At 43.2% G+C, this 20,346-nt stretch overlaps 1 protein-coding gene across 1 annotated transcript; it reads left to right on the top strand.

The window, feature by feature from the left end:
- The first annotated feature begins 3,969 nt into the window (after positions 1-3,969).
- Positions 3,970-7,478, top strand: LOC119773144. The gene is made up of 2 exons (XM_038269983.1): positions 3,970-4,188; positions 6,868-7,478. The coding sequence occupies exons 1-2, from the start codon at positions 4,014-4,016 to the stop codon at positions 7,476-7,478; spliced, it is 786 nt and encodes a 261-aa protein (XP_038125911.1). The 5' UTR covers positions 3,970-4,013.
- The last annotated feature ends 12,868 nt before the right edge of the window (positions 7,479-20,346 follow it).

The raw sequence follows: 20,346 nt of genomic DNA, 5'->3' as shown, positions 1-20,346 counted from the left end.
TTGCAGAACGTTATTTCTCTAACTATGATGTTAGTTAGGCCTGACGTCTCAGGCTCATAACGACATATTTGCGGTCAAATATGACAGAAAAGAGACGATCAAGTTTGGTTTTACTCAAACCAAAATGCACAAAGGCATTGGATCTAAATAAAGTTGTGAAGCATTTTGCTGAGCAACATGGAAATCGCTGCATTCAGCTGTTATAGTCATGTTAACTTTATGTTATGCTCTCTGGTGAGCCTTTACAGAGCTGTTACATTTTGTTTTGGCACCTGAGAAAATCTGATATTTCCTTTAATAAAACCAAAAGTGTTAAAAGTTAAAAATGTGATACTGGTGTGAATCCTGCTTAATATGAAGCAGCGTTGTTTCTTTTTTTGTATATATAATATGAAACTATCCAGAAATGACCCGTATGAACCTACTCACAAGGAAAATGTATTTTTTATGTTGCTTCTTTTCAGATTTGTGGAGATTTTGATGTAACATACAGAACCCGCCTTTTTGTTTATACAACAGTATGGAGGACCAACTCTGCCATATTTAAAAATAAATACAGAAATAAATAAATGCTTAATAAATAAATAAGCATACAATTAATTGCCACCAAAAATACAAACAACAAATAAATGTAAGTAGAAATTAAATTATACAGCTAGTCATAAAGGTATATAACTCTTTTAATTGGCTTCTTTATTTCTTTGCCTTTTTAATATTTACCTTATTTATTTTTTTGTCATTTATTATCTTCAACTTCATTTTTTCATTACTTATATTTTTAATTATTTATTTATGTGCATGTTATCATATTTTTGTCTGTTTTATTCTTCCTTTGTATTTTTTTACCCTAGTTATTTCTTCGCCGTTATTTATTTCTGCCTGCCCTTATAATATAATTTCTAATTACATTTATTTATTGATTGTATTTTTGGTGGCAATTAATTGTATGCTTATTTATTTATTGAGCATTTATGTATTTCTGTATTTATTTTTAAATATGGCGGAGTTGGTCCTCCATATACAGCTCTATCTACAGCATATTTACATGCATGAAATGTCCCTTTCATGTTGCCTTAACTGCTGTATGTCAAGTTACTAAGGAACAAATGGGGTAAATGTGTGTTCAGAGTAAACATTACATAGATGTCCAGTACCTTGTTCGGGTGCCTTGACCCATTTATTTCTACTGTGTAGTTCTGCTCACTTTAGTCCAGCTCAGTCCATAGATCTCTGATGGGAAACTTTTTCTTTCTATAGTTTCTTCTTGTGCAAATGCTGCAAAGCTGCCTCTCTGACAGTCAATCTCACACATCTGTTACTAAGCACCTGTGTCTTACCTTAATACCTTTCCTGTCATAAGGCCCCTCTAGAAGTAGTGTTATCATTCTTCTATCTCCTATTAAGTGAGATCTCATTGTACGATGTATTATTAATATGAACTGTTTCACATGAAACACTAGTACTGTACATACTACTCTCACCAAACTGTGATAACTGTGATTAAATTCAGTGTAAACAAATGCCATATGTTGCCACCCCTAAAAAATTCCTGCCCCCCTCTTGCCACCCCATAAATATTTTTCTAGATCTGCCCCTGCCTATACTGTCACAAGTACAAATACCATAGCTGCTGTAAAATCATACTACAATTAGGGGGCAGATTAAATATCTTATGCTAGGATTAATTTGACGTACAATAATGGAAATTTCCTCAACTAAAACAATTCGGAAACAGAGATCTACAACATAATCTATCGAGTTACAGAAAGAACTTTCAAAATCTGTACACGACACAATTAAGTCAAAACAGCAGAAGGAATGAAATTGTGGAAATAAATCCTCAAGAGATACAAAAGAAACTGCTTTTTACAAACCAGAAGTATTATGATACAGCGGGAAAAGCTTCGAAACTTTTCTCATACAGGTTAGGAAAACGGCAAGCAGAAAGGACAATACACAAAATTAGAAATCCATTGGAAGAATAAAAATAAAAATTGTATTTTCAGCTACAGTTAAGTGATAATAACTAAAACTAGAAAAAGCTGTTTCGGAGAAACAGCAAAGTGGGAATGCTTTTTTTGCTGAATGAAAAAAGAAAAATTAGCTAAAGAAACTGCAAGAAGGAAAAGAAGCACAAATTAGCTGAGGAACATATGAAAATGTGATAGGAAGTATCCAGAAACTTCAAACAGAAAAAAGTAGAATCATCTGAAGATTTTGTAGGGTAGAATCATTTGGTAGAATAATGGCAGAAACACTCTCATCTTAAAAGCGAAACATTTAAAGTTTTTTAACCCGAAGAAAAAGTCTAAAAGTATCTGTTTACCTGGAAGTTGACTGAAGCAAAGCATCTGCTTACGAGGTTAGCAGATGCATTATTAAAGTAGAAATGTTAGAGCTTCATTAAGAAATGTGCACTCAGGTGTGATGTCAACAGACCTTGGTTTTGTAATCTGAAGAAATTGGTTTAGTTCGGGTTAAACCTATGACCCATATGGCACAAAGAAAGAGTGTGCATATAAAAGAGTTGGAAGTCTACCATGGATGTGTGTCAAGGGAAGGGTCATGCCCAGGAGTGATATAGAACGAAATCACTGGTTTACCATGTTATTGGGTGAATAGATGCTGTATTAGAGCGTAAATGGGAGACTTTTATTGTGAAATTCGCTCCGGGGTATGTTTTGAAAAGGTCGCTAGAGTCGAATAGAAACAAGCTGGTGGACTTTGGGTCATAATGTTGAGTCGTTTGGATCAATTAAAACACAAGTATAATATGGAGGCTTTTATTTTGTAGGGTTCCCAGAGTCTTATTTTGAAAGTCTGGTAGGGTTGTGTGTTGAGAAAAGGGTCACACCACGCAGTGATACTTGATGAATTTCCAATTGTAAATCACTCTTTTTACCTGTATTAGGTCAATATATGACGTGGCACTGGGGGGCTTTTATTTTGAAATTTGCCATTGGGTGCGTTATGAAAAGCCCCCTAGAGTCAATTTTTTATAAGTGGTTGAGTTTGGGTCATAATGTTGAGCCACATATTGCAAAAAATATATAAGTATAATGAAAAGGCTTTTATTTTGTAGGGTCCCCGGAGTCTTATTTTGAAAGTCTATCAGGGCTGCGTGTGAAGGGAAGGGTCATGGCTAGTAGTCATATTGTATCAATTTCCAAATGTTAAATCAGTGTTGTCTCCCTCCATTAGATTAAAATGTGCTGTTTAAAGTGTCGGAGGTAAAATCCCTTTGAAGCTCTGTTACCTTGACAACGCTTAACGAGCCTGTCAGTGACAGAGAGAAAAGCGCAACAGTATTGTTCCTTTCCTCTCAGGCTTTTTTGAATGGGAAAATCAGCTCAGAACAAACGAGTGCTGAAGACAAACCGTAAATGGTATCTAAAAAATTCTTTCAGTCTAAGCGACAGCTATTCTTTGTCTCCGATTTGGGTAACTTTCATGGCTGTAGCTGATTCACAACCTTAATGGAATGGAGAAATAAAAAGGTTTGTCACTCCTGCTGGTCTCGTTAAATAACATGCAGCTCCATGGTAGAGCAGAGCTCTCTAAAGCAAAACTTCCCCTCCGAACAAACGAGTGGTGAGCCAAAATCGTAAAAGGTATTCAAAAAATTCTTTCACTGTTGGCGTCAGCCATCCTTCGGCTTCGACTTTGCCAACTTTCATGTTTCTACTAAAAAGTATTTGGCCACGGTGATGATGTAAAAATGTGTTTTTTCTGAGTATGAGGATTTTTCTCAGAATCAACGTTTTCCTATGCCCGAACAAGTGAGCTAAACAGCTAAACCATAAATGATATCGGTCTTTGACAGTGTACGTCACTTCCGCAAAAGCGCAATGCATTTACGGTAGTTAGCGCCATTTCTGTGGCGAAGAGACAGCAGCAACAAACAAAAGAAAACTAACAGAGAGTAGAAGTGTTCTAGTTGCTTCCTTTGGAAATAATGGGACACTGGTGCTGCGTCAAAGTATGCAATAGTAATTCTAAACAGAAAACAGCAGATGGTGCCTCACGGTTTTTCGTATTCCCCACTTGGAAAAAAAAAATACGGACCGCAGACAGAGGACATAACAAAGAGGTGTCGGGCTGCATGGGTCGCTGCTGTAAGAAGGAAAGACATCACGTTTCATAAAATATCTCCTCAAGCTCGTGTTTGCTCTCGGCATTTTCACAAAGGTAAGCCCTTATAAATATACACTAATAGAAATCAACACGCTGCAATGGTTTGCTTATGAAGTTGCAGGAGTTCATGTAGACCTACTGAAACATGCTGTGGAACAGAAGCGGAAAGTGATGTTTGTTTTGTTTATTTCTTTTTTAGACCGCTAAAATTTAATAAATAATGCATTCTCTGTATATAATCATTTACAAAATCTGCAATACAAATATTTTTTTAAAAAATGAAACAATATATATAAACACACTGTACATATAAAAACACTGTACATACCCACTCGTCAGCCAACTCACTGTATTTGTTCATCCTGTGCAATCTACTGAAGTTTATTTATTATAATCCTTTGTTCGTCTGTAAGCTTTTCAGTTTATTTACCGTATTTTCACGACCATAAGGCGCACCGTACTAAAAGGTGCACTCTCAGTTATGTATCCCATTTCTGTATTTAACACACACATAAGGCGCACCGGACTATAGGAGACGTTTTTTATATACAGGTACATGTCCTCTACTACCTTTAAATACCTCTACTGCGTATTTAAAAATACAGCGGGGGCAAAACTGAGTATGATTGTGCTTTATTCATGTATTTATTACAAAGTATTAATCAAACCTGGGAGCTGGCCGTGAGTCAGACACATCGCAGATGACAGAGCGCTGTGATCACTCCTAAATTAACTTAAAATCCTAAAACCTGCCGACGGAATATGTTCGCTTTTATTACCGGTATCCTGGTGCCTGCAGTTTAAATTATTTAGATGAAAAACACCTGCCAGCCACCAAGGTGAACCCGGAGGCTACCCAGCCTAGAGGCTGCTGATGAAGGGATTTCTACTGTCGGTGCACCGCTGGTATATGGGGGTCTGAGTGGCTCCGACAGAAATAGATAATCTGGATGAACTGACTGCAATTATTAAGTTTTCAGGTGGCCTTTCTCACTTAAAAACATATTAAAACTACTTTATTCCCACTGATTACAGCAAATATAGCTGCAAGATTTAGATTATTTAGATGAAAAAACACCTGCCAGCCACCGCGGTGAAGAGGAGGAGACCCGGCCCAGAGGCTGCTGATGAAGGGATTTCTCCTGTCGGCGCACCGCTGGTATGTGGGGGTCTGAGCGCCTCCGACAGAAATAGATAATCTGGATGAACTGACTGCAATTATTAAGTTTTCAGGTGGCCTTTCTCACTTAAAAACATATTAAAACTACTTTATTCCCACTGATCACAGCAAATATAGCTGCAAGATTTAGATTATTTAGATGAAAAAACACCTGCCAGCCACCGCGGTATACGCGGAGGAGACCCGGCCCAGAGGCTGCTGTTGAATTAAGTTTTCAGGTAGAAAAATAGAGCGGGAGCAAAACTGAGTATGATTGTGCTTTATTCATGTATTTATTACAAAGTATTAATCAAACCCATCAAAGTCATCATCCTCTGTTTCTGAATTAAACAGCTGCGCTAATCAGACATGCCAGTTCTTCGCTATCAGAGTCACTTTCCATGCAGCGCGGCTCCTCAGAAATAATGCCGGCTTTTGCGAAAGCTTGAACAACAGAGCCAGCAGACACGTTAGTCCGAGCATCTACAATCCATCCGCAAACGGTGGCGTAACTTGCCCGGCGCTGCCTTCCAGTTATCCTGAAACTGTGGTCTCCGTCTGTCATCCATCGCTCCCACGCCGCTCGCAGCCTTACTTTGAACGGCCGCTTCACACCGATGTCGAGCGGTTGAAGTTCCTCTGTCAGACCCCCGGGATAACGGCGAGCACAGCGTTCATTTGATTCACCTTTTTTTTCACATCGGCTGTGAGATGGGCACGCAGCGATGGTGATGCGTGGAAAAAACCACCTGGTCTCCTCACATACACCTGCCTCAGCCACGCTTTCATCAACTCCTCATCCATCCAGCCTTTTTCATTTGCTTTAATATCATATGTCATCAGAGCGCTGTGCCTGTCTCGCTGTCAGCTCCCAGATCAGCTTCTCTGATTGGTTGATGCGGCGCATCCAGCAGCAAAACTTAAATTTTTCCGTAGCAGCAGCACGCGTTGGCGGTGCGTCAGATGCTTAAACGCTTCCTGACGCGCTGCGCCTGCTGCTCAAAACGCGCTGCGGGACCTTTTGCTGCACCTATACGCGCGTCAACCATTGACTTTGCATGTAAACTCGCTGCTTCTGCTGCACTTGCTGGGTCCGGTTCACACCGATGTCGAGCGGTTGAACAGCGAGCACAGCGTTAATTTGTTTCCCCATGTTTTTCACATCAGCTGTGAGATGGGCACGCATGGAGTTACATATTAACAGCGATGGTGATGAGTGGAAAAAAAACACCTGGTCTCCTTACATTCAGCCACTCTTTCATCATCTCCTCAATGAGGTGGTCTCAGAAGTCGCAGTTACAACACACATAGGGCGCACCGCACCATAGGGCGCACCGCACATTTTGAGGGAAAAAAAATATGTTTAAGTGCGCCTTATAGTCCTGAAAATACGGTATTTACCTCTGGCCTTACTAGTCCGATGTACTTGTGCTGTTTCGGTATAGCAAATTTCCCCACTGTGGGACACATAAGGTTATCTTATTCTATTACACATCTAATCTAATGGGCTCTGTTATTAAGGTGCTTTATATAGTGTTTTGAATAAAACACTCAACCTTTCATCTACTTTGCAGGTCAACCCACATATGAGATGATGGAGACTGACCCAGACTGGGCTCCATCCCTTCATCTGGGCCACACTGACATCAAACCAACAGACACAGACCGCTCTTTAAGATGTGGTTATCGGGAACAGCTAAAAAATAATGCCCTGCAAGCAACTGAAACGGGGCTCCATCAGGCTGATGAAATCCTTGAGCGCCAGGATGAAGTTACACATGAGGCGACAGAGAACCCCAACCAGCAACAGACTGACACGCAGAAGGCTGCTGAAAACGTTGGCCGGCCAAACACCAAGGATGACACAGAAGGTGGTCGTCAGGAAGGACAGACAGAATGTAACCTGTGTGTGCTCAGGTGTGCAGAGATGAACCGTCTTTTGGAAGAAAACAGAGAGCTGTGGCATGAACTTGATGAGCTGCAGATCTCTGATGGCTTCTTTGGAGACAGTAATGAAAAAGTCAAGTACTATACGGGTCTACCAAACTTGGCAACCTTTATGGCTTTGTTTAATTTTCTGCTGCCTCTCATGTCTGCTCAAAACAAAATTCTTAGTCCATTTCAAATGCCTCTGCTAACCTTCATGGTTCTGAGATTGGATCTGCCCTCAAAACACCTTGCTTAGCTCTTCCGTGTTTCACCAAAGACAGTGTACAGAACATTCAATGAAATGGTGACATTTTTATATGCAAATCTAAAGCGTGCAATTGTGTGGCCAGATAGACACCTTGCACAAAATTATGCCTCATCAGTTTGTGGAGGCCTTTGGACATAGAGTCACAGTGATTATTGACTGTTTTGAAATTTTCACAGAGAAACCAGCTAATTTGAAGGCACGTGCCCAGATGTTTTCCTCCTACAAGCACAATCATAGTAATGTAGTGTAAAAATGAATGTTAGATCAAGTACTGTTTCAACTTTATTATTTTTTTCACACAAATAGAATTTTGCTTTTTTTAAAGTTACTTTTGAAAAAATAACAGCAAAACAAATATAAGTTTCACCATCACTTCAAATATTAACAATGTTTCTGAAGTTGTAAAAATGTGTGTACAATAAAGAGTGGAGTTTGAAATTTGAAACAAGCGTTGTTATTATCTTCTCAATCAAGCAGAGAATTTATGAAAATGCAATACAAAATCTCAAATACATAAATAATGCAGAGCAGTGCAAAGCTTCAAATGTTTTACTTTGTCTTTCTCCCTTGTATATAGCAGATTGCTCTTTAGATTAAATTAGAAGATTTTCATTTTCCCTGGACTTGTTTTCACTGTGGTCTGTGGTCTTCCGTAGAGATATGACCTAACAGGTGATATCTGTGAAGAAGACTGCAGATCCCAGTGAAAACAGGCCTTGGTAAAGTGAACAGCAAATACAGTGTGCAACTTATCAATGTGCAAAAATTATGACAAGTGTTTTCGTTCAGTCTGATGAGCAGCACAAACTACTCTAATAACTGCAGCTATCTGTGCAACTGCCCACAACATCTGCCTTGTCACTGACTTATGACATTCTTAGACTTTTTTTCTACTGTTTGTTGTTGTATCTGTGGTTTGACATGTTTTCACCTGAGTTCCTCCAGGTGCAGCAATCTCTTGAAGAATCTCCTGTCTTCTAACCAGAGTGAAATAATTACTCACAAGTTCTGGAAGGCACACGCAGTTAAAAAATTGCTGCGCCTTTTTAAGGAGAGCACTCCAGAGCTGTGCATCTGGCAAAATACGCACCACAGCACATTCCTTTTGTGTCCACAAAACAAAGTCACAGTATTTTGAGTGTGTAACAAATATTTATTTATTTCCCTAGCAGCTTTTTAAAGTTTGTCTGGGTAGGGTATCCGTTCAGTTTTCTTGTTCTTTTCCATTTAACTGATAATCCTCGCTGCTGGCTTGCAGCGCTCTCCTCCCGTTTTCTGCTGTTTTGTTTTTCTTCCGCTCACCACAAAAATGGCGCTAGGGGGCGTGTCAGTCATATGACTGACAAAGACCGATAGAAAAAATTCCTTCAATGTGAGTGCTAGAAGGGTCTGAAGATGTTCTATAAAAAGTGTCATGTTTGTACATCAAACAGTTTAGAAATGGGAGCGATACGAAAATTTGTATCGTTTTGGATTTGGTCTATGATTTTTGGAAAGTCTCATTGGATGTCTATTGGGGAATCGTGGACTTCTTCGCGGTCTGGGCCAAACTGTCGGAAAACTGTAGATGCCACACAAATAAGGGTTACATTTCCTGAATCCTGACAAAAATACCTACATTTTGATGTGAAATTGCATAAGCATTCCCACTTGATAATGCTTCGCTGTCCTCATTAAAACTGCCAAGGGTTGCTGATATAAAAAATAAAGACTGATATCAAACATCACAACAAAGGGGTTTTATCAGCTGTTAAACGACTGAAAACAGGGAAATCTTTTGGAATAGATGGCTTCATTTCAGAGTGATGGACATTTATGCAGGAGGAACTGAGTAATGGAGAAACAGGTAATTCCTTCTTCATGGAATGAAGCCGTCATTTCTATAATTCCAAAGGATAACGGGGAGAAATTAGAATGTAGTAATTATCATCCAATCAGTGCATTGAATATTGATTATAAATTGTTCACTTCTAATTTGTCTTAAAGATTCTAAACTATTTAACCAGACCTCATAAAGGTCAGACAAGTTTTATTAGACAAGGACAAACTCAAGATAATATTCAAAATCCCCTGCACATTATGAACCATGTTAATCAGCGGAAATTGAAAACCAGGATTCTAAGTTTAGATCCTAAAAAGCATTTGCTTGGGTATGTTGGGTATTTCGATTTAAATGTATATGCATTTTATTTTCACCCAAAACGTGGCTGATGATGCTGCATTGTTCATAGGGTTGAGCTGTATACTCGTTTCAGATGAGTATCCGTTACAGATAAAGGATTTTTGATGAGAACGACCATGAAACGAGTAAAACTCATCAATGCTTCTGCTGCAAAATCCTTTATAAATAACTGAATGTTTAGAAACTCATGGTTTGTAATTGGCCAATCACACAGAAACTGTGTGACTGGCTGAAGCTGTCAGTTCAGACAGATGATCACTGCTTTTCGTTCACCTTTCATCAAGTGACTCTGGCTCCTCACATGGTGCCTGCGCCATTTTTGTTCTTTCTCACCCCCCAAAGCAAACCCCATGATGCTTTGCGAGGAGAGTTCTTGGGAAGCTTTTTGGGATGTATCTGCTCGTCTAGTGACCAACGATGCACTCCTATATAGTGCTCTATGTAGGGGTTAGGGCAGATGTTTAAACACAGCCACAGTGTTAGCAGGGTGAGGATCCTGAGGAGACACGGACTTCCAGTTGGTCACATGACCAGCTGACTAACAGCTGCTTCACCAGATTTCAAACCTCCTGTTGTCCTTATAAGGAGTTCTGTTTAGGATGTTGTTGTTGAAGAGTATAGAAAGAGCAAAGCAGAGAGAAGATGTGACTCATTCAGACCAGAAAACGTGGCTTCATCTGCTGTGAGATCAGCCCAGACCGTCATACTGACAGTCAAACACATTGGTTGTGGTGTGTTGGTCTAGGGCTGCTTTGATACTTCAACTGAAGGAACCATGAAGTCAGAGCTTTAGCAGAAAATCTGGAAGTACAAGATCTGGCCATCAGTTTCTGATCTTCAGCTCCAGATCACTGAGGACAGTTCTCCAAAGTCCATGACAAAGCCCTCCTCTCAGAACCAGAACAGACACACTGAAGCTGATGGAGTGTCCTAGTCAAAGTCTAGATTTAAAGCTGACCTTGTGCCGTTACCTTAAACTGGTCCTTCATGCTGGAAAACCCTCCAAGGTTTCTGACTTCAAATGATCCAATCAGAGTGGGCCAGCATCCCTCCACAGTGAAGCTAAAGACCCATTAGCAGTTTTCACAAACATTTCATGTCAGGAGCCACACAAGCAGTTAGCAGGTTCAGGATGGACTGACTATTCCACATAATGGCAGTGTAGGGAGCTGAGTTTCTGTCCCAGAGGGTGGAACTTTCAGAGTTCAGGTACTTCTGCATATTTCTGGATATTTGCATCATTCATTGTCTGGTTTTAATCCCTGTTTTATCCACCATATTATTCATGTGTGAATGGAGACAGCTGCGTTTACGGTGAGAGTCCAACCAGATGCTGTCATGTTTTTAGACCTCACCTTGTTGAACATGATTAATGGTTGGAAATCTGTAGATATCCTCAGATTTTTCTATGAATAATAGACTTTGCTGTATATCTGTGGCTGGAATGGGGCCCTGATGGATGGAGCTCAGCCTGTTTAATGAGTCCTTCCTGCCTCTGGTCCATCTTTACAGAGACTAACGGGACCAAAGCTCTACTCTCAGCTTGGCTTCAATCGCTTTTCTCTCTTCATCAATTCAACCATCATTTGAAAACTTAATTTTATATTTACTCTGGTTATCTTTAATTTTAACATTTGTCTGAACATCTGAAACATTTAATGAGGCAAAAAAAGCAGAAATCTGAAGGAGGAGGGTGCTGAGATGATGTGCAGCTGAGATCTCGCAAGAGCTGTGTGTGTGTGCGTAAGTAAAATGGCGACATACAGGTAATTCAAAAACAAACAATTCCAGTCCTGGTAAGTAAGCCAATAAATGTAAATAAAACAAAGTAGACATAAACTTCCACAATTGTACCGTATTTCCGAGGGAACAAACTGGAAGATGAGACCTTGACGAGCCTGGAGAGCTACATGGACGAGTGTTTTGACAACATCATAATGGGGAAGCCGAGGAATCCCACATCCACAAACACACCATCTACCAAACGAGGTCTAGTTCAACCAGTGCTGCTTCTACCTCTACTTTGTCTCCAGACAGGAGCTACGGCGACGTCGTGGAGTCCATCGACAAAAAGCTAACCAGCCTGGACACCCGCCTCGCCCTGGTAGAAGTCCTGCATTTTAAACACTTCCATCTACATCATTTTCACAACACACATCTATGTAGGGTATTTTCTGGGGGGTGGGGGTCAAGGTCACCGGGGGGGGGTTATTTTATGGGCCTCACCACGGTCGGCCTCCTCCTTCCCCTCTCGCATCTAGACCTCGAGGGCTCAGGGTTGTCGAAGGGGGGGGGTGCGCTGGCTCCGTCTATCTCCCAGAGGGGGGGTGGACTGTGCCGTACACCCCCTCTTGGTACTCCCAGTTTTAATTACATTTGAGAGCAACACGCAACAACACCACATTTGAGCAGGCGCAGGGAGGATCGGGTTCTTCTCACACCCCTGTTCTCCGGCTGCCGCCCAGAGTCTGGGGCCTGGAGGAAGAGTGAGCCACCTGGTCTGTGGTTTTGGCTGGGGCCGGCTGCGGGGCCTAGGTGGCCTGCCGGGGGCTGGGCTGTCGCCTCTGCTCTCCCCAAAGAAGGTTGGAAGGAGGGGCATGAAGTGCCTGGTTGAAGTAGTTTTTTTTTGGGGGGTGCGGTTCTTGTTAGGTGGCCTGCACGGGATGGGTGGGCCCCGTCCCGGGGGGGGCTCTTACTGGGGGTGTCCGGTCCGTGTGCAGGGTTGGGGGCCGGGCTCGAAGCAGGAATGAGATGGGTTGGTGTGGCGGTGTTGCCGCTCCCCTCCATCCGGATTTTAGGTTCACTTATTGGGTCATCCGATTGGGTCATCCTGCCGGGACCAACCACCGGTGCCGCCGGGTCTTTGGTCCTGGTATTATTTGATGTGTGTTATGTGTGAATGTATGTCCGTGTTTTTATTTTATTTTATTATTATTAATATTATTTTTTTTTTCTTTTTATTTATTTATATTTTCTTCTGTGGTGCGAGTGGGGGCACTAGGGAGGGAAGGCATGATTGAGACAGTGTTTTTTTTTCTCTTCCAGGTTGGGATCTCAACTGCACCCTTTCCCAAATACATCTCAGGTCTCCGCTAAGTGCGGAGCCCATTCCCCCCGTCCTGCTCTCCCTCCTCTGGCTGGCGTCGGGCTCGGCGGTGCACTGGTGGAGCTCGGGGTCTGGGGGTGGATGCCCGGAGGCTGCTGGCTCATTCCTGGCGGCCCCTCCGTGGCCCCCAGTTGGCAGGGACCTTGCTGGGGCTCCTGTCTGGGGGTCGGGCGCCCCTGGGGCCTCGGATCCCTGGGGCCCGGGACTGGATTCATTTCGGGGTGGGGCCCTGGTGTTGTTTCGGGGTTTTTCGGTGCCGGTGCCTTCGCTTCAATGCCGGTTCCTGGGCGATGCTTTTTCTGATGCCGGTTTTGTGGTATCGGTTCGGGGAGGAGGGGAGCTGCACGGTATAGTGAGGTACAGGTCTTGGGTTTCGTTTTGGGCTCTCGTTTTTCCATTTGCATTTCTCCTCTTGCATAGGGGAATTTTTATTTATTTTATTTTTATGTAAGTATTTATTTATTTATGTATTAATTTTTTCGGTGGGGAGGAGTGATTGCGGGCGGGTCGGTGTCTGGTGTCCCCTGTCGCATTGTGGGGACCTTTCTGCTTGGCTTTTTTTTGGGGGGGGGGTTGGCATGTCTGTTCTCTCGGGGGGTGGGCGGGCCCAATGGGTGGGGGTCCTGCTGGCGGTGTGTGGGGGTTTTGGCAGCTCCAGCGGGGGTGGTGTTGGGGGGCAGGTGTGGATGGGCTGGCTGCGCTGATTGAGTTTTCGGGTGGGTTTTCCCACTTGGAGGCATTGTGGAGCTGCTTTCACTGCATGAAAAGTGAGATTTTCATCCCCGTAAACCCCCGTAAACTCCCGCAGATCTGCCTGATTTTCGTCAGTTTCCGACAATTTGCAACCCGTGCTTGTCCGCGTTTGTCGTGCCACAAATTGTCGGAAACGTACCATGACGTATGTGGAGAGCGATCAGCTGTACTAATGGCCCTAATTAGCATATGAATGCAGCAAACCCGCGCGGCTGGCCAGGTCTGGCTTGAATAACCTACTCAGTATTGGCTGAAACCACTATTCTCAAACAAATGAAATCGCTCGTGATTGGCAGCAAAACCACACGTGGCCACGCCAGGCTTTAATTTTCTTACTGAGTATTGGACAGAACCACTTCTTTTTAAACAAGTAAAGTCGCTCGTGATTGGTTGGCATATATATATATTTACATATAAATTTACATATATATATTTATTCATATATATATATTTATTCATTCATATATTTATTCATTCATATGATGTGTATTTATGTTATCCTACACTACTACACAATTACATCCATGTTCCTCTGAAATCTAGATCAGTTTCCTTCACTCAATCAGCTCCCTGGTTCATTCCTGCTCTCCGTCACCTCAAATCTCGCGGTCGTCAGCTGGAACGCCTTGCCAATAAAACTGGACTCACCATTCACAAAAATATGTACAAGGATCATATTTCACTGTACAAGATTTCCCTCTCCTCTGCCAAATCTTCATATTACTCTAACTTAATCCACTCCAACCGTCACAACTCCAAAACTCTCTTTTCCCTTCAAACCTCCTGACTCCCTTCCCCATCATATGCAATCCTATGACTTCTGCAATAAACTCATGTCCTTTTTCGTCTTCAAAATCACAGATATCCATAAACACCTGACCTCATCTGGAGCTGCAGTTTCTGGAGGCGACCTTGCTACCCCCCTGCCCATCTTTTGCAACCACCCTCTCCAGTTTTGACCTTCCATCTGTTCAAGCCATCTGTTCCGACTTCATTCATAAATCCAAACCTTCCACATGTCAGCTCGATCCTCTCCCGTCCACTCTGGTTAAATCCTGCTGTTCTTCACTTGCTCCTCTTATCACCAAAATCATCCACTCTTCCTTAAGCTCTGGTTCAGTCCCCTCTGGACTCAAAACCGCTAGTCACCCCAATTCTGAAAAAACCTGGCCTAGACCCCACCGACTTCAATAACTTGCGTCCCATATCCAATCTACCCTTCATATCCCAAATTTTCCCAACTCCACAACCACCAACAATATTTACGAACAGTTTCAATCTGGCTTCCGTCCTCTGCACATTATTGAAACTACCCTCATCAAGATCTCTGACGACCTCCTTATGGCTTCTGACTCTGGACTACTTTCCATCCTCAATCTCCTGGACCTTACAGCAGCCTTCGACACCATCTCCCATGCCACTTTCCTTAGTCGACTATCATCCATCGGTATCAGCCGCACCCCTCTAACCTGGTTCACTTCATACCTCTCAGATAGGACACTGTTCATACAACTCAAATCTCATAAATCCATCACAGTCTCCGTCCCTCCCTTACTCCCCAAACTACCGCCATTCTTGTTCACATTCTCATCACTTCACGTATCGATTACTGTAATTCACTTTTTGGCCTTCCAAACAAGTCCCTCCAGAAACTACAGCTCCTCCAAAACTCTGCTGCACGCCTGATCACTCGGACCCCCATTTCTCATCATATCACTCCCATCCTGCAACAACTCCACTGGCTCCCCATCAAACAAAGAATCATCTTCAAACTCCTCCTAACTACATTCAAGGCCCTCCACAGCTTGGCTCCATCTTCAATCTCAGATCTCCTTCACATTAACACCCCCACCCACTCCCTACGATCCTCCCACACCTTCCTGCTCTCCGTTCCCTCGGCCAGTCTTCACAATGGGGAACCAGGCATTTAGTCGCTATGATCCCCACCTCCGGAACTCCCTCCCTCCTGATCTCCGTACTCTGGACTCCTTCCCTCTTTTCAAATCCAGACTCAAAACTCTCTTGTTCAGACAGTCTTATCCCATCTAGTCCATATGCATCACTCCAATGTTGTTTTCTTCCTTTGGCTTTATTTTACTTCCTGCTGTTTTGTTTTCTGTGGCACCTTTATGCTTGTACTTTATGCTTGTATTTTTTTTACTTTTTCAGCTTCCTGTTTTTAATGTTTTATCTGCCTGTACAGTGTCCATAGTCTCCCCTGCTTTTAACTTCATTTCCTCAATTCACACTGAAGACTTTACTGCTCCTGAACACATTAAACAATCCAAACAATCAAACAAATGAATTCATCTCGAACTGAAGAATCTAGATGATAAATGATGTCTAATGATTGTTTACAGGCTGTTAAGCCCGGTTGTTGTATTGAAAACAGTCTGCCTGTAGATCTTTTGAGGTCCTTTCTGACGGTGCAGTCGATCACTAAAACTTTAGATCATGAGAAAAGCTTTGTGTCTCACCTTAAAGCAACCAAACCTTCAAAGCAACTATCTCTTCCAGTGATCAGGCTCCAGTTAACCTGATGCTGTCATGATCTGGCCTGTTTGCTCTCCCTTAATTAGTAATTCCACTCACCTGCTGCTTTCCCTCCCTGCCTCAATCATAATTTATTCATCTCACCTGTTTCCTCTAGTTTATATTCAGTTCAGCCTGAGCATTCAGTGCCAGATCATTGCTTGGCTTTCTGTCAGTCTTTCTGTTCAGTTTTTATTTGGTTCATGTCCTGGATCCTAGCTGCCAGTGGAAAGAGGGTTTTAGTGTTTGTCTCGTCTCCTGATTGTCCACTGTTCCTCCCCCGCGGAGTCCTCTGGGTTTTTTTTGATCATTATGGGGGGAGGTTGAGTTTTTATCAAAGTAAGCCTGGCTCCAGGGAGGAGACCAGTTTAAAGTCCTGCTTCAAGTTCCGGTTCCTACGTCCTGTCTCGGCTACCCTCTTCCACTGAGCCTGCCTGTCTGCACCTGATCCTGTCTGCTCCTGTGCGTTACCACCTGGTCATGCTTCTGGTCCCAGTCAGACTCTGAACCCTCCTGGGAGCCTGTGGATGCCTGGAAGTCTGGATCCTGCCACCTGTTTCTGCTCCTGCCTGATCTGGATCCTGCCTGTTCTTGTCTGTTCTGGATCCCTCACCAGGATCAGCTTCCAGCATAACCTCTGGGATTGCAGCACTGGGGACACTCATGGTCTGGACTGTTAAACCAGGTAAGTGACCAACTCAGATAATCATATATCAGTTTATCATGGTCACTTACCCGTGTTTCCTCCCTAGAGTGTCTGAGATTGGGCGGGCCCCGCCCCCCCGCCTGCAGTGTCCGCGAGCCACAGCTCCGGTTTTGTTTTGTTTTTTATTTTAATAAACCTCTTGAACTTTCTTACTGACTGTCTCTCCTGAATACTGGGTCCATCTGTCCTCGTTTCATGACAGATGCTGCTGAAGGCTGTGAGAACATGGAGGAACTATGAACTATTCAACACCTCGGTTCACCTGAATGTGGTTTATGGACTTTTTTTTGCCTCTCTCAAGTAATTAGATTACTAGAATCTTTCTCAAAAGTCTCAGAATACCCTATAAATTGGTCTATATCTATAATACTACCAATTAATTGCTCTTTAAAGAATCCCTCAGGTCTACAATTGCAAGCAGGAAATATAAAATATTTGGGAATTACTGTGTCATCTAAATTAGCTGATTTATCAAAACTCAACCACATCCCTCTTTTAAATAAGATGGAAGAGGACATAGAAAGATGGAAATCGCTTCCGATCTCCCTTATAGGTAGGATAGCCTCAATTAAAATGATGGTCTTACCTAGAATTAACTACCTATTTTCAATAATCCCAAATAAACCATCACCCGACTGGGTTAAATCTCTAGATTCTTCCATCTCCAAATTTCTTTGGAAGGATAAACCCCCTTGTATCAGCTTAAAGACACTTCAGAAAACTAAAGACAGAGGGGGACTAGATTTACCTAACTTCCAAAACTACTACTTAGCAAAGAGACTACCATATATCTCTAAATGGATTAAACATAATCCATTACATGAACCCTGGATAGACACAGAACAGGAAATATGCAGTAATATCATAATTTCAGATTTGCCGTTTATTAGCTCTAATATCAAGTGGCACTCATTTTTGGGAATTTCTTAAAATGACTAAGTCATCACTTAACCCCGTGCATTCGTACACCCATCTGGAATAACCCTGACATTCTACAAAACAATAGTGTTATAAACATTTCGTACTGGAAGAATAAAGGTATTAACTATCTGGATAATTTATTTGAAGGTACGGAATTTATCACATTTGCTAGATTGAATTTGCAATATGGCATTAACAAAAATAAATTACTAGAATATGAGCTAAATTAAAGCTATAATTAGAAACAAATGTAGGCATATTAATGGAGCTTTACAAAATCCAACTAATATATCAGAGTTCCTAGAGTTAAACCCCCCCAAACTACTGTCTAAATTATACAGGACACTGACTAAACTGGATGATATACAATATCTATTCCTATTACTAAATGGGAGGAGGATTTATCAGTCAGCTTTGAACAACACATCTGGGCTCAGATATGTCTAAGAACTTTTAACATAGAACTAGAAACCCAAATTTACAATTAATACAATACAAAATCCTCCACAGAGTGCACTATACAGGTCAAAGATTATTCAAGATGGGTTTTGCACAATCAAATATCTGTCCACAGTGCATAGGCAATCATCTTGATAAATATATTCACGCGTTATAGTTATGCACGCCGGTTCAGAGGTTCTGGGTACAGGTATGTAAGGACTTATCACTGTGCCTGGGTTGTAAAATCTCACATTCCTCTTCAGTTTGCTTGCTGGGTGACTTTGAGGGAAGCTCTCTGGAAAAAAAATCAGTTTGCATGGCCTTCACTGCATTATGTATCGCAAAGAAAACTATCCTCATGAACTGGAAGAGTCAGGATAAACTCAACATCTGTTGCTGGATCATATTAATCTTGAGACAGCATCTGCATCCCCATCAGACCGATCTCTCTTGGCTCCCTTGATCGAATCCATCACTTAGTGTAGTGGCGGGCTGTGTGGCGACTCCTATGGGGCGCGGGGGCTGGTTCGGGGGTCCTTGGTTCCTGTGCGGCTCGGGGGGTGCTGGCCCCGGGGTCTGTTACCCCCATCGGGGCAGAGCTTGGGACTTCGAGTCTGGGCTTCAAGTCTGTCTCCCTGTCCCAGTCCTGGTCCGTGCCATCCTCTGGTGGGGGCCTCATCCAGGGTGGGGGTTCTTGGGGAGGGGGGTCGTTGCTGGAGGGCCCCACCTTCTGATGACTTCCCCCACCCTAATTTTAGTTTACATTTCAGACACTTCTCTCAACAACATTTTCACAACACACATCTATGTAGGGCATTATCTGAGGGGGTGGGGTCAAGGGCACCCGGGGGGTCTTATTTCATGGGCCTCACCACGGTTGGCTTCCCTCATCCCCTCTCGTATTTAGACATTGAGGGTTCTAGGTGGTTGATTTTGGTACTCCCAGTTTTAATTAAACCTGAGAGCAACACCCAACAACACCACATTCGAGCAGGCGCAGTGAGGATTGGGGTCTTCTCACCTGGTCCTGGTCTGTGGTGTTGGCGAGGGGGCTGTTTCGGGGCCTGGAGCTTTTGCATGGGTTGGTCTGACCCGGGTGCAGAGTGGGGGGCCGGGCTCGAAGCTCCCCTCCCCCCATCCGGATTTTAGGTTCATTTATTGGGTCATCTGATAATCCTGGGACTAACCACCGATTCCGACGGGTCTTTGGTCCTGGTATTATTGGATGTGAGTGTTATGTGTTAATGTGCGTACGCATTTTTTTGTGGTGTGAGTGAGGGCACTAGGGTGGGAAGGCGTGATTGAGAATGAGTTTTTTTTTTCTCTCCCAGGTTGGGGTCTGTACTGCTCCCTCTCCCAAGCACATTTCAACTCTCCCATTCCCCCTGTCCTGCTCTCCCTCTGACGGCTGGGGCCTGGGTTCGCCTGTGCACTGGTGGAGCTCAGGGTTTGGGGGTGGATGCCCGGTCGGCTCCTGGCTCATTCCTGGTGGCTTCTCGGCCTGGCTGGGGTTCCTGCTGGTTGGTGGGGCAACCCTGGGGCCTCAGATTCCTGGGGCCCAGAGTCGGATTAACTTCGGGGTGGCTGGCTGCCGGCGGGGCTGGCGGACTTGTCCCAGCGGCTCCCGCGAACTCTGGCATTGCGGTGGCTGGGGGACTTCCTCTGGGCTGCCTCCTCCCTAGGTGGGGGTAGGATTTCCTGGGCTGGCGCCTTTGCTCTTGGGGTCACTTTGGGCGTCTGGGGCTTTGGGTCTCCCGGCGCTAGACTCAGTGCTCTGGGGGGCGCCTGTTTGGCTCTCCACAACCACTATTGAGCATTTTTCCTTTGAATAAACTTTATATGCACAAGTGCACTCTCAGAAACAACTACAGGTGCTTGGTTCCAGGTACTCAGAGATTCACTTCCATACAGAAAGCCCATATTCTTATCTTCAGGTAACACAGAGTACATGTCCGATTAAATAATACTACTTCAGCTGTTCTTTTTACATTTTACATCTAGTCTCTTGAGTGGGCCAATTCAAAGGCACTTTAGTCAAATCCTCTGTGGGTCTTACCTGTCCACCCTCATGGATGAAGCCCAGGAATGAGATGGAGTGTCTGTGAAATTCACAGTCCTCTGCTTGCACGAATAACGTGTGTTGAAGAACTTGGTGAATATGGCTCTTTTGTTCAGGGAGGTCCCTCGAAAAAATGTAAATCTCATCAAAGCATAG

Source organism: Cyprinodon tularosa, unplaced genomic scaffold, assembly GCF_016077235.1.
Source record: "Cyprinodon tularosa strain WSP-4 unplaced genomic scaffold, ASM1607723v1 ctg747, whole genome shotgun sequence".
Lineage (NCBI taxonomy): Eukaryota > Metazoa > Chordata > Actinopteri > Cyprinodontiformes > Cyprinodontidae > Cyprinodon > Cyprinodon tularosa.
This window is presented reverse-complemented; position numbering and strand designations above follow the sequence as displayed.